At 38.3% G+C, this 14,633-nt stretch overlaps 1 protein-coding gene across 2 annotated transcripts in view; it reads left to right on the top strand.

The window, feature by feature from the left end:
- Positions 1–9,287, top strand: part of RGS12 (regulator of G protein signaling 12) — a gene marked incomplete at both ends in the record, with an annotated part of 81,121 nt that extends 71,834 nt beyond the window's left edge. For both annotated transcript variants that reach the window (XM_084285689.1, XM_084285688.1), the window contains one exon: positions 8,923–9,287. In XM_084285689.1, the coding sequence (XP_084141815.1) occupies positions 8,923–9,287 (365 nt within the window). The remainder of the gene's footprint in view (positions 1–8,922) is intronic.
- Positions 9,288–14,633: the final 5,346 nt, after the last annotated feature.

Below are 14,633 nucleotides of genomic sequence, written 5' to 3'. Positions count from 1 at the left end.
TCTACTCTCACTGGTGATTGTGGTTTATTTTTTCTGTCACCTATGAGAGAGCTTTAAGTAATCAAATGGAATAATTTTGCAAAATGAAAATCTTAATTTCTCTTAACTTTGTGACTTTTTTTTTTTTTTTTTAGAAGTAAAAAATTATGTAAAACGCCTTTCTTCCTTCTGACAAACTTGATGCATACACTAACGCTATTTTACACTGTTCTCGCAGTACACTACCATTTTACAGGAACTGTAATCTACAAAAAAAACAACCCTGACTTTATTGAAAGTTTTCTATTTTCATGATTTCATGGAGGTTGCATGGAAAGACTATTAAATGACATTTAGCATCACAATAAAGAATGCTGGAAACTATCTCCAGTCAATGATCAATTTTTAAAAGGATTAAATCATTAATAATGGCTGCTTTTTTAAGTGCTTTAATGGTTCTCTGTTCATAATCTCCTATCAGTAGAAAATGCATTTTTAATTGCTTTATTAAATTGAAGTCTTGGGAGTAAATGTAAAACAATGACCACATAATTTGAATTGGTCTACAACCTTGTTTTCAAATTGGTATAAGGGCGTGCGTGCTTACACTATACGTTGAGTTTTTATCTCTTGGGTGTACATATGCTGGGAGGGTGTCAGGATGATGAAGGCTGGCCATACAAAGCAGCCCCTCGTGTGTGATCTTGTAGTGGAGCAACTTTCTGACCTCAGGCTGAGGGAGCAAAGCCAAGTCAATTTCCAAATATTTCCCTGTAAGGGGAGACTCTTGAAGACTCTTGAGGTGTTTTCATTTTTGAAGATCTAGAAGGCAAAATGAATGATGAAAACCAGCAAAATGAGGTTTGCAATGCAGAGAATAATTTTGCAAACACATCTTAACGTTAAGTAAGTGAAACAAATATTACTGTAGTAATATTTAGCTATAGGGTATATATTAGCAAATCAGTTTGTAACACAAGAATTGTTACTGATTCTAGTTGTGTTACTCAGCAAGGGAAAATTTCTTGACTTTTAAACAAGCTTACTACTTCTGGCAAATTTCCCATTATAAAATTTGGGACTTTCTGGATTGGAAAGTTAATTCTGAAATACTTCATGCTTCTACATATAATGCTGGTGGTATCCAGCTGTGGAAGAAATAATTATTGTGTGGTGTAATTGGCTTGAAGCACAGCATTCGTTTTTGAAAGTGCTAAATTACTGATTTTATCTCGTTGGATTTATTAATTTTTAAATTGCATGGGATAACACTTTGTTGCCCTCCATGTCCATAAGTTTTTCCCTGGGGGTTAGGCATGTTCACTATCCGTGTGAAAAATAGGTGGCGTGGGAAGGGGCAGTTTTTCAACCCTTTGGTCCCCTTGGGGCCAGAGCCTTGCGCTGGGTTGTATATTCGGTGGTATTCCATGGGGCCAGCAATTTGTTTGCTCTGGTTGTGGACTCTCCTACTCTCTGGTTGTGGAATGCTCCTAGGTGGGCATTTTTTCTCGGCAGCAATTGGGCTTTTTCAGAAAGTATCATTTTATCTTTAAATAGGATAACTTGCAATGGTCAAGACACACGGATTATAGATTTCATTCCATTGGTGTTCTTCTCTCTGTTATTTAAAAAAAACCAAACAAACAAAAAACAAAAAACTTTTTTTTTTTTTTTTTTAAATGTAGGGTGAGAAATATACTTAGGATGAAATTTTAGTCAATGGAGTTATTGTCTACCAAATGAGAAAGTATTTTTTTTTGAGTAGATATATAGATTGGGTGGAGCAATTCAACTGAATATAGTTTATTCAGAAATCCCTTTTCCAGGTACATAATGTCATTGGTTAAGAGAGAGAACCAGCTAGGGAAAATAAAAACATGGTGAACTCTATTTGGAATAATACTTGGATATGTAAGATAACAATATGGGTATGTAAGAAAAGCATGAATGTAGACTATATAAACAGTTACTTAATTAGTTGTGAAGATGCTGCTTGTTTCTGAAATAGATGGGCAGCATTATCCTCAAAATAAACTTGCTTCCTTTCTTATTGGAAAGAATGCTGAGAAGCAGATAGTTAGTGCCAGTGTGAGGATTTTTCTCTTTGAATGCTTGCACAGAAATAAAATGCTGTGTGGGCTCTCAGAGCCTGGGGCTGGCTATTGTTCCCAATGACAAAAAAATAAAATAAAATCCCAACTGCTCTTTATTGCTCACAGAAAGGGTGCAGGACATTGTAACCAAGGAATGGCAATCAGATGATAGCAGCTGTATTTCTGTGACTTTGGCTTTTTTGTCTACTAAACTTTTCAGCTTCAAGGGTAATGGATTCCAAGTGCAGTCAACTTTGGGATAGTTAAAGAGATTAAAAACTCACACATGTATCCACATATATCCACACATATATCCACATATAAGGAGGCAAAATAAGCTTATTTTTGTAATAAATTCTTTAATACTTTATTTAACTTATATTTTGCATAACCCTTTAATTCACAGTAGCATATTTCAGAGACAATCCAGTGATGTTTCCTATGTAAATAAAAATAAGCACGTAAATAAAAACATGAATAAATAAAACAGATGGAAGGGATTCTAGTTAAAAGATGTAAAATTAGTATAGATCATTATTACTAGCAAAGGCTGTTGTCCAGCAGTTAATTATATCCTTATTGGTTATGTGTAATCTTATAGAAGGTAATTGGATTTTGGAACAATATAAAGAAGTACTCAGGGATCCAGGAATGCTAAGGCCAGAATCTGTTAATCCCCTTTTAATCAGAGCATGATTAAAAGGGAGAATTACATGTACTACATTACAGATCAATAATAAACAAAGGAGAAGGAGAGCTATGTCAAGAGTAGACAACCGGGAAGCAAGGAAGGCCTTGAGGGATAATTATTTGAAAGCCAAGCTTATTTCAGTCAAACAGCAAGACACACGCTGTAGAGGGAATTAACAGATTACTTCACTGGTTGGATAAAGCATTAGAGAAGTTGCAACTTCTCTTTGAAACAATTGCACACAGGCTAAAATCAGATCTATTCAAAAGCACAACTTACATTTGGAGAGCGAAATGAATTTGGTAATTGTTCTTTAAATCTAACTGGTAGCCCTGCTAAACCACATTTTAGAATTTAATTGAAGAATAACATAATGGCAGATTAAATTAAAACTGATTCAAGTAGTTCAATCCACTATTTCCTACGAATCATATTACCCTCAGCAATAATTAAACCTCCTGTTAAAAAGTTCTGATGGAAAAACAAAGCGAGTGTTACCAATAAGCGCTGGAAGATCAAACTGAGGGACAAATATCTGTAGGCTAGTGCCTACAGATATGTTTTGTCATGTCTCGCTTGGAAAGCATTCCCTGACAATTATGTCAGCTTTAAGAGAGGAGGAACAGCAAAGTCAAGCACTTTGCCCAGTTATTGAGGGCATGTAGGAAATTTCGATCTGGATTGAAATTTCGAGCTTTTCTTTTTATTTCTTTTTGCATTGCCCCTGGCTTTTAAGTGATGCTGTGTGCAGTTCCCTACCACTGCTGCCATAGCCACTGCCCCAGCATCACTGGGTGCTTTGTGTCCTTTCTTAATTAGGCATATCCCTCATGAGCACATAATTACTGCACGTGAGCAGGAGCAGCAGCAGTCATACCAGCTCCCTCTTCTTTGTCATTCTCAGATTTTGGCTTTCCGAACAACGTCTTGTTCTTTGGCTTTGCGAGTTCTTTTGAGATGAGAGCAAGGAAAGAATTTCTGTCCGTCACATGTTTCTAAACTTGATGCTGCAGAAGCGTTCCAGAACTTCCCAGGACACGAGGAAATAGGCTGGTAGTGCAGAGTATTGCCCCTTTGTGGGGTAATCCATTTCCTAGCTTGATGCCATCGTAGTTTGAGTCAGATTTCAAGGCACCAGGCTTATGATGCAGTTGGTGTTTTATCATGCAAGTGAAATATTAAGTCAAATTACCTTTGAAAAGATTCAGCATAAACTGTAGTTAGGAACGTTTCATTAAATCCTCTTTTTCATCAGGGTTATATCAATTAAGAGGTGAAAGGAGGCAAATTTTTGAAGGGTATTTAACCTGCAGAATTCCAAATCTTAAACATAAGGTATCCTTTTTCCCTTCTGAAGCACAGATCACCTAAGAAACTTAAAAAAATAAAAATGCTTACAGTGCTAACAATACATCAGTAAGTGTGCAAGTCACTGATCAACCGCTTAAAAAAATGCATGTCTGGGAAGCCTAACGAAGTGCCATTTCACAACAGTCTCTCACATTAAAGAATGCACCTGAGTCTATGAATTTGGACTGGTCATTTGAAAATGACTGATTACATTTGGTGGTGGTAAATAACTGGTTCCAATAACTGTTCCTGAAACAATTTGGTGAAAGACTTCAAACAAATTCTTATCTGTTGTAAGTCATCATAAAATCATCAAACTGGAGCTCCTTGTATTTAACTGAAAATCTGATCCTCTCTCTGTTAGAAGCTGAATGCCTGGGATCAATGGTATAGAAATCAGCAGAGTTATAAGATAATAACATTTTAGTAAAACCAGAAGACTAAATGTAGTGATGGGTCTACATGAAAGAGCTGTCTATTTGGAAGTGGCGTTGGGATAATTATGGAGTAGTATTTAACATTCCATCCTATGTGAGATTCACTAAGTATGGATTTTCAAATATACAGAGTTCACCTCTTACAATGAAACTTAACATATACTTATTTTTTCTTTCTTTCTTTTTTATTTTATTTTATTTTTTTTTTCTAAGATAAATGTGGTGTGAGTGGAACTTGATTCAATATTGATCATTTAAAAATAAAGGTACTGAATTTTACACCTGGTCTAAATTATACTTTAAGAAATGACTCACACCTATAAAATTTAGCACATTGAATATACAAGGACCTAATAATTACTGCACAGAAATATTACCAGCATTTGAATTGCATCCCTTGGAAGATGTGGGTGGACCTATAAATCCCAAGCATCTCCGTTGCAGTTATGGCTTTTTCATCCTGTCTACATGTGAGAGTTAATGCTGTTCCTCCAATTCCTGGTCTTCTTCTGACCTCATCTTTGTCTGGAATTTGACCAAATTCTTGGTTGGTCTTAAACTACTTGGAAGACAATATCCTCCAATATCTTGTTTAGATCTTACCTAGATTTTGAAGAATATTTTATACAGAAGAATGTAAATTCCCTTTGTCTTTGTCTATTGAGACAGAGGAAGATTTTTCATAATCACAATGTTAAAGTCAGAGAGCTTGAGAAAATACACAAAATCTAGGTGTCAGGAAAAGAGTAACATTGGTAAAGGAAATCAGGAGACCAGCCCAAATGCTGCCCAATCATTAACCCTTCAAAACTGCAGAAAAATATACATACAGCCTTCTAAGCACTCATTTAGCTGTGGATCTGTGAAATAGCAGATCTGCAGCTTACTGGCTGAAGACGACAAGCACATTCTCCAATCTTCAGACCAGCTGGAACATATTAACAGGATCGCATGCATGAGACAATTCCCTTACAGCTCTATGGAGTGCTTAGTGAGGGAGCTGAAGATTACCCATAGACGGGATTGCGCTACTCCAGTCTCTGGAGAGCAGTCTGTGCAAGCATTGATGTAAGGACTGGCTTCCTTTCCCTTCTGAAGTTAGGTAGGGTGCTTGAAAAATGATATTCAGGAAAATATAATATCATTTCTGGAAAATATAATAGCATTTCTGATGTGCTTTGCACAGGGGAAAGCAGCCTGCAGTGAGAGCCATGGAAGTTTTCATCACTTCAGTGCAAGAATAAAAAGTGAAGGGAAATTTTATCTGTGCAAGCTCTCTGCTCTGCACAGATATTACCCTGTATAGCTGTTTGTTCGGGTATTTGTTACTCAAAACAAGACCAGCACAGAAGTGTTGCAGGCATCATTTAAGCCTTGTTACAAAGCACCACTTAATACATGCAGATCTTGAATCTGTTTTAAAACTTGAGGGATACATTTTAAAACATGCTGCTTTGGGGAATCTCTATTATTTGTGCTGAATAGCCTTATTTCCTTTGTAAATCGTTTGTTTTGAAACGTGGAAAAAATCACACTGAAATCCTTTTTCAGTGTAGCACTACTCTTGAAATCACCTTTCAGTTTGGCATAGATGAGCCAAGATCTTTTCCACCCTGCCAGGAAAAGAGCAACCACCTTCACAATATTATCCCTTAGCAATTCCTTGTTCTTTTTAACCAGTGTTTCAGATAAGGCCTTCTGCATTCCTGTCCTGCCTCTAGTAGTAATTTGTTAGATTCTTCAGAGGGATTACCCCAGATAAGACCGTTAATAGAAAAAACTGCCCATAATATTTGATTTATTCCTCTTGAGATGGTCTTATGTGAAGCCTGAGAGCTATCATTGACCTGATTTTTGCTTTGTTCCTAAAAGACTACTTGAAAGCCCAGTTGCTCCATGTGGTGACTTGGTGACACCATAATTCAAGACTTCAATGGCTACGTCTTATCTGCAGCTGTAGAAAGACCTAGCCACCAAATAAATACAGTCATACTTAACGGCTTCCGTAGAGTAATACTTCCTCAGCAGGAGTTTCCAGAGATGTTTATTCATTGAACCCTGCTAATGTGGACTGTCTTGTGTCTGTGAAGACTACTTCATCGTAGCTCAGAGTGACAGAGCTATGATGCCAGACGCCACCATCAAAGTTTTTGCTCTGCATTACATTTAGTAGAAGGACGTATGCTTAATAATAAGACTACTGGATGATTCATGCTCTGTCAATGCCAACTATTTGTTGTGATTCATCATTAGTACAGCTTTTTAGAAATGAGTGCGTCTTTTAAACCAACATGAAAGGAGAATCAGAGATGTCCTCAAAGGGCATAGAATAGTAGATTAAAAAGATCAGGAGTACCATTGAATACAGTCATGTAAAATAAACATTTTAGAATAGAAGAGTACCATTTTACACCACCGCCATGCAAACAACACTTAAAACTAAGCCGATGTTCTGTTTGCAGTATGAAGATGTAAGCATGAGGTGTAATATCGGCCCATTAGCTGTAATTTGGTAGTCGTGCTGGGCTAGCGGCGCTGAGAAAGCTTTTTGCCTTCTCTCTGCTACTGCTTGGCTGATTTGTTTGGAGTTTGATCTAATTCCTCTAGTTGTGAAAAAAGGCAAGTACTTCTGATGTGGGATATCCACATTATTACTTGTGGGGCTGCACTATAGCAAAAGCAGTGAAATAATATTGTATTACGTAGAATTTTGACTTATTTTCATTAAATAAAAGCTTTAGCCTAGAGTGATTTTATTGAAACAGTATGAAATTGCCTTTTTGTCCTTTCATTAGCATTTTTCCCCTTCTCCATACTGAAGAGATCTTGGTTATGATGATTGTATTATTAATTAATTATTTTTCTTACAAAGACCAGCGTACAGATCACTTTAGGGAACAAACACAGAAGATTTCCAAGCCAGCTATGTGATTTAACCACGCAATTGTTATAGGGGCTGTGTGGCTAAATGTGTTGGTCAGACATTTTAAAATGTATTAGGTAAGGCATGTTGGATAAGATGGTATGTTTTAAAAGACCAGCTGCTACACATGGAAAAAAAAGAAATTAAATTGCACACAGAAGCCCTTTCTCATGTCTGCTTTTAACTAGAAAGTTTTTCTATTTTTCTCTTGGTTAGCAACTGGTCTATTAAAAGTAGTAAAGACTAAAAATAATTTCTCTCTGCAATTTTGCCCCTTTTCCATCATTATGGTGGGGATGCCTCAGATGCAGAAATCATGTTTGTAGTCATAGTGTGAATCGTGAAGCACTTCTTTTGTCATTCCCTTCTTCTTGCCTGTTGAAACAGCCAGAACAGTTGTATCTGTGTTTACTTTAACAAGGGCCTAACAGACTGCAATGTCATATCTAAAATAAAACTATTTTTTTTTTGGAGCTGAAGGTTTTAGTCTAGGGTTAACCTCAACTTCCCATCCCAGTTCTGAAACAAACTGCTCCTGATTTTGCTAATGAAAGTCATATATTTTGGGTGAGACAAAGCACACTGACAGATACTTAATTTTTAATTACATATCTTCTAGTTGATGCAAATCTTTGAATATCAAGCCCAATGTGTGTATTCCAAGGGGCTTCTACTTGACACTGCACAGCCTGTGAGGCAGCCAGTGCTGGCAATGAGGAAGACTTGGGATGGTAATGACTTGGCATGGTTGGTTCCAGACATTAGGCCCAAATCCTAACAGTGATGATTTTAGGAATGCTATACCAAAAAGAAACTTCAAGGTTAAAATATTAGGTTAAAATATCACTTGTAATGATTTTTTTTTTTTAAATGCTTAAGCTCTTCAGCAACCTAAGCTATTTCTTTTCTTCCTGTCCTGTAAACTCTCCCCCATACTTGCTAGATTACATTTCAGTACAGCAAACTGAAACTTTAGATCAGCCTAAGTTTGTTGGAGAAAGACTAACCTCTAGCCAAATGAAACATTATCCCAGCAGGGATCTTGCATTGGAGGCCAATTCAAATCAAAGAACATCTCCTGTTCTGCCCCACTGGGAGTTCTGTATCCTTCTGCTTCACGTTTGGGTTTGCTGGTGTGAGTTTTTATTCTAAAGGTGTACAAATTTATGCTAAGTAGTTAATGGAAGTTTATTTATTTAAATTCTGAATAATGCTAATGTAAGACAGATCTCTACTGACACTATATGTACCTTTGAGACCTACTGTTAAGTTACCTGCTGGGTACCTCCGACAGTCTCCTTGGTGGAGGAGATGTCGCAGTTGATGGTCTACCTTTAGCATCTCGGAGGAGGTTGCAGCACGGAAAATGCTAGGAACCAGAAGGTAGCTAACTCTTCTGTTTTGTGCTTTGTGTTTAGTTAGTCTGTTTGTTTCTAATTCTTCTACCAGGTGCAAACCACAAAAAGAAAACCGATTCACAGGAAACTTCAGGAAACCCTTGTGAGCAAACGTCTCTCAAAGCGAAGACCAGCAGAAGCATTAATCCCCCTGGTGTGAGAGACAACCCTGGCAAGGAGCTGCCTGTGAACAGGATAATTGATGTGGATGGAGTCAAGCTGGAAGACACTAGCACACGTTCCTGCGATGAGTCTGAAGGGAACCTCAGCTTTGAAGGTTACGTCTCGGAACTGAGGTCTTGCCAAGGGAGGATGAGGACTGGAGTTTATCGGACATCAGACCTTCCCTCTCTGATTGCTGTGAAGAGTGAGAAGAATAAGGGCACTGAGAATCAGTATAAAGCTACTTTTGTTTAAATCTCTGTTTTTAATTAAGAGTTGTGGTATTTTTGCCTGGCATTGGCAGCAATGGAAATATGCCTTAGGGACATATTTCTGCGAGTTTTAAGTTGTTTTCAGTACCTGTTGCCTTCAACGAGCCTGCCAGACAGTCTGTTCTGATATGAGTTAGAACCTGTAGAATGAAAAGAGAAGTATTTCAATGAAAGTATTGAACTATTTGCTTTTGTTCTCTTACTGTTTATATATCATTTTCCCTGTCATGATTCTGTTGCACAGTGCAATTAAAATGATGATTTCCACCCCTACCCTTCTTGTCTTTAATAAAGACAAACTCACTTTAAGTTCTCCTATCGAAATTTTTTATTTAAGATGACTTAACTTTAATCTTCTAATGCTTTTCCTGGTCTGCAGGATTCCCTGTGTGTTGGTTGACTTCTGAAGTAGAAGTAAAATCAGTTACTGTTGAAAAAAGGTTATGATTATTTTATTAGTATCTTCCTATCTTTCTCATAACATTTGGGAAGAGGTCCAGGTGAAACTGAAATTCACTTTTAATTCACTTTTGTCCAATGGATTACCAGGCTTTTATGCAATAAAACCTTTGTTACACAAGCAGTAAGAAGAAAAAAAAAAAATCCTGTCCTGGGAATAACAGCTGCTCCTGTTGCCAGCACCAGTGCTGTTTTCTCAGCAGAAATGTATGTGCTATTTACACAGCGGTGGAAGAGCCATCCAGGTCCCTACTGAGTGCTGCTCTTGGTGTCTTGGCTTTGGGGGAAGGTGGATTTTTGTTACCGCTCCTCCAGTAAGCTGTTAATTGCCATTTAGTCTTCTTGTCGTTGATACTACTTTCAGTTCATCTTCTAGCCTTGGGCAGAGTTTTGAGGAAGAAAAGGTACTACTGAACATGTTGCTTTGCCACATTCTCCTTTTCCTCATTTTTCATTTCTTCAGAAGAGGTGATGAGTCTGAACAAGCAAAAGTGTACACAGAGAGTTCTGGCTCTCTGTTCAGCTCTTTGAAACAATATAAAGTATATATATTGAGACCTTTTGGTGGTTCACCGCTTTGAAGTTGCTTTGGGACTCAAAAAGTCATATTGCATAGCTCCCAGGCGGCAGAGCCACACAGACAGGAAGTCTAAAGCTGTGATTATTCACCAGCTTCTTTTTCTTTGCTCCTTCTTACTAAAACCTACCAAGAACTGTGAAGTTTTAGAATACCAGAAAATACTGGAGAGTCTTACTCAGTTTCTTAAACTCATATCTTTTTGTAAAACGAGAAGGAGCTACACAGAATTTTACAACAATAAAGTGTGGTTCCTAAAGTTTAAGAGTTATACATTAAATACTCCAGTGATATAAAAGGACATAGCACCCATTAGCTTTACAACTTTAATTCTTTTTTCATGATTAAGTGATTCTGCTCCTATTATTGAGGGAAACATTAATATTAGTCTCAACACATTGTGTGACTGAATGAGGATATGTGCTGTAAGAATAACTGGTGTTTTAAAAACTTCCAAGATTAAAACCCATTTGAGAGCCATGCTAAAATCACAGTGGTGGAGCAATGTTGGATGTTAGGGGAATTCACAATAGCATTTTTGAGGCTGTCAGTGCTAGTTGGTAGCTGAGTATTTTTTTCTCATGGCAGTGAATAAAATGAGCTGATTGTCTGAGCCCATATCCCACTGCAGCCAGGTATCCGTGCCAGGGAAACACAGCTGGCAGCAACTGAAATCAGAGGTAGGAGTGGGTGAACAGGCTTGGAAAGTGATGCAACTGGATCCCACACCGTGATGAACTGAGCTGCTGAAGCAGAGCCACAGTGCAGTGTGTGCGGGTTGGCTTTGCAAGCACTCAGCTTGTACCTGGGCTAGGGATAAAGGGGGAATAAAGGGATAAAGGGGGAAAGCTGTCTGTTCCTTTTGATCCATAGGATAGGTAGCTTTAAATCATACTGTGTATCATCTATGCGGGACACAACAAAGCAGTGACAGCACAGTGGTTATGAGAAAATGTTTAAAACATCTCTGTATTTTAAGTGGTTTTCCCATGTTTGCTTCTTATTGTTTTGGTAACATTTAGCTAAGAATTGCTCGTGCTAAGTTATTTCTTTGCACAGATAAATGGGCACGTTTATCCTATCTTCCAGCAAATTAGTAGCTTTGTTCTAATCAAGACCAACATTACACCAGTAAAGCTCAAGAGAGGGCTCAGTGACCTGTGACACATTTTGCACTTTTTGTGTGTTTTGGAAAATCAAATCTTGACCTCAAGCAGGTTAAAGCTTGAAACTCAAATACAATAATTGCTGTCTTTATAAATCCTTGATCAGTATTTTAGATGAAACCATCTTACATTGTGGAAGTGTGCCTAAGTGGTGTTTGGTGAGCAATATACAGTTATTTAACTGGAAAAAGAGACAGCTGAGGGGAAGTATAATGATGTCCTAAAACCCTGGAGTGCTATGGAAAGGGTGGACAGGGACAGACTGTTCACTCTCTTCTAAGACAAGAGTTAGGGACCATCAGGAGAAGCTGGTAGAAGCCAGGTTCAGTTCAAAGAGGTGGTTCTTCACCCCAGAGTATGAGACTGGTGAAGACCTTAGCCAAAGGATGTTGGGGAGGTGGGAAATTTACGTGGGCTGCACTAGTAAGTAGTTGAAAGAGACCTACTGAGGTTTGCTAAACAGTCAAAACTCATGGGATCCAAGAAACCTCTTGAGCTTGAAACCCCACAGCTTGAGCTGGGTTGTTACGCACGTGGAGGTTGGGTGGACACAGCTGAAGAGCATCTGGTTATCCAGCCTCTGTGCATCCTTAGCTGGTAGAGCTAGTTGGTTAATTTAAGATAACTGAAATTTGGTCTGTTTTCTTTCTGAACGCTGGTAAACTGAAGAAAAAGAAGGCAAACAACGACAACAACAAAAGCTGTTTTTTAAATACTGAGTGCAGCAAACTGGGTCTGACTCTATCAAGGATTCAAAGGAGACTCAGGCTGCGTGCAGGAAAATGAAGGATGTGGAAAAACGGAATTTTCTTTAACATAGGGAAAAATCCTGGCACAATGCCTGGAAATCCTGTAAACAAGGGAACATGGGAAAAACATTCCTCCCTGCTCTGCACTGTTATGCCAGCTATTGACATATTGTTTAAAACAATGACTTCTTAGCTAGGACTTGTGAAAATTCATTACTTGGACTCAGAAATAATAATATTAGTTCTCCATTTCAATATCTGGCAGAAAAGAAAAATTAAACCTGCTGGAATAAGTTGCCACAGATCATGGAGTTAACAAAAACAAATGTGGAGAGCCTATCTCTGGCTGATATTTTCCCCAGTTTTACTAAGGATATTGTCCAGTTTTAATTACCCTGTGACTTCAGCATTATAATATGGCTTTAAGTTACCTTATTATCCTGTGGTTTCCACTACTAATGAAATCGACTTGCAAGTAAAAAAGCAGCCCATTTGAAGCACTCCTTGGCAGTGTAATCCTTTATCTTGCCAGTTAGTTCTTAAAGATAATCAGGCTTTATGTGGCTTTATTTCTCTTTCACTTTTCCCAGTTTCCCCTTGTTGAAGCTCCACTTACAAAGTCAGTTCCTCTTAAGGCCACAATGACACATAAAACAGGAATTTGATGTTCCCATCCTTTTATGTGGATGAGGGAGATCCACTGACCTACAGCCTCAAACTGTAAAACATAGTAATGCCAGAGATAAAAACAAAACAAAACAAAACAAAACGCTTAGAAAATCCTGTAGCTTTCTAAATTTTATTTAGTAAACCAGTTCTCTCATATTTTACTCGTTGTCATGGCATCTGGGCTTCAAATTGTAGTGGTTGCAGCCTCACAGGCTCCACAACAGTGACAGTCTTCTTGTTTATTGTTTTAAAAGCTCTGTGAAGAATAGAAAATACACATATAGGCAAACTTGAAAAGGGACTTTCCCCTCAGGATTACTCTAGCAGTGCGCCTTGTCAACAGATTTGTGATATAACAGACACGCAAAATAAAAAGCTGCGCAATTTAGCTTTTGGGGCCTGCATGACAAATAACCGCTGTTTTATGAAGGCACATAAACAGGCTTTGCAAAGGGACTTTGCAAGAGATTTACTGCTCCATGGGAAGGAGCCAATACCTGACTGCACCATGCACTTTCTCATGCCCTTCTGGGGGCTATTTAGTGTCTTTTAAGGATGCTGGGTCCTTCTTGCACTACTTCTCCTCCTGAAAGTTTTGAGCTCTTTTTCTTGCCTTTGCTGTCATGTGCATTGTTTGATTTCTCCTCATCTTGTGTTGGAATTTACTTTCTTGACAGAAAACTGCCAAAAGGCAGTGGTTCAGCCAGCAGCCTCCTTGTCTCTTTGGCACAGAGATAATCATGAGCCCATTTTGCTTTTTTGGAAGTAGCTGATTTTCACCACAAAACTGAAATCATTGACTGTAGTTGTTTCTCTGCAGGGGTGTTTCTGCCCATACCACCTCTGACACAGTATTGCTAGTGAATATTGTCATTAAAAATCGTCTCTCTTAAGGTCATCTGTGGCTGGCAGACCAGACTGGTCTGTGGTAGCATGCTGCAGCATCTGCAATGAAACAGCCTAAGGCATCTTTTCTCCAGTTCTCAAAGATTTTGAAAAGCTTCCAAAGGCTCTGCTAGAGAAAGGCCCCAGCCCAACGGCAGGACCTCTTCAATAAGTGTGAGAAGCCAAAACTGTTGCAAGTCCAAGCCACTCCTCATTCCCCACCGCAGCTCATTGTGCTGGGTTTAGAAACGGCTGTATTTTCTGCATCACCAGGCAGATTTCCAAGCTCTGTGAGAATGTAACAAGCCAGTGTGACAACAGGGCTGCTCTGCGGATGGTGTGGGTGTTTGCCCTGCAGCAAAAACAAGTGGCACATCCAAACAATTCTCTGCCTGTGCTCTTGGAGTGTCCCAAGGTCAGCATTGTGGCAGCAGGGTACTGAACAACTGGTAGATTTGTGAATCATAACCCAATGCCAATTAAAACACAGGAAAAAACTTTCATTGATCTTACTAAAATATTTCCCTGCTGTAGACCCGCTGTTATCTTTCACCAGGTCCCTCTTGATTTTTTTCAGAAGACCATTATCTGCTGGGAAGTGCTGGATGATCAGGTGTCTGCAAACCTTGCCTGCATTACTCAAAATGTTATCAAATCCAATGCATTACACATGAATGAACATGTTTTCCGAATTGCTTGTGTGGAAGATAAGGAAAGAAAATTGTTTATATTTTTTCATCCTAAGTGATCATTCTGTTGAATAGTCTAAATATTGTGTTGTACAGTTTGATTTGTATTCTTGTTTTATTTGTGGTTGTGACTTT

Source organism: Netta rufina, assembly GCF_964035555.1.
Source record: "Netta rufina genome assembly, chromosome: 4".
Lineage (NCBI taxonomy): Eukaryota > Metazoa > Chordata > Aves > Anseriformes > Anatidae > Netta > Netta rufina.
The sequence above is the reverse complement of the archived record's forward strand: the minus strand, read 5'-3'. Positions and strand labels throughout refer to the sequence as shown.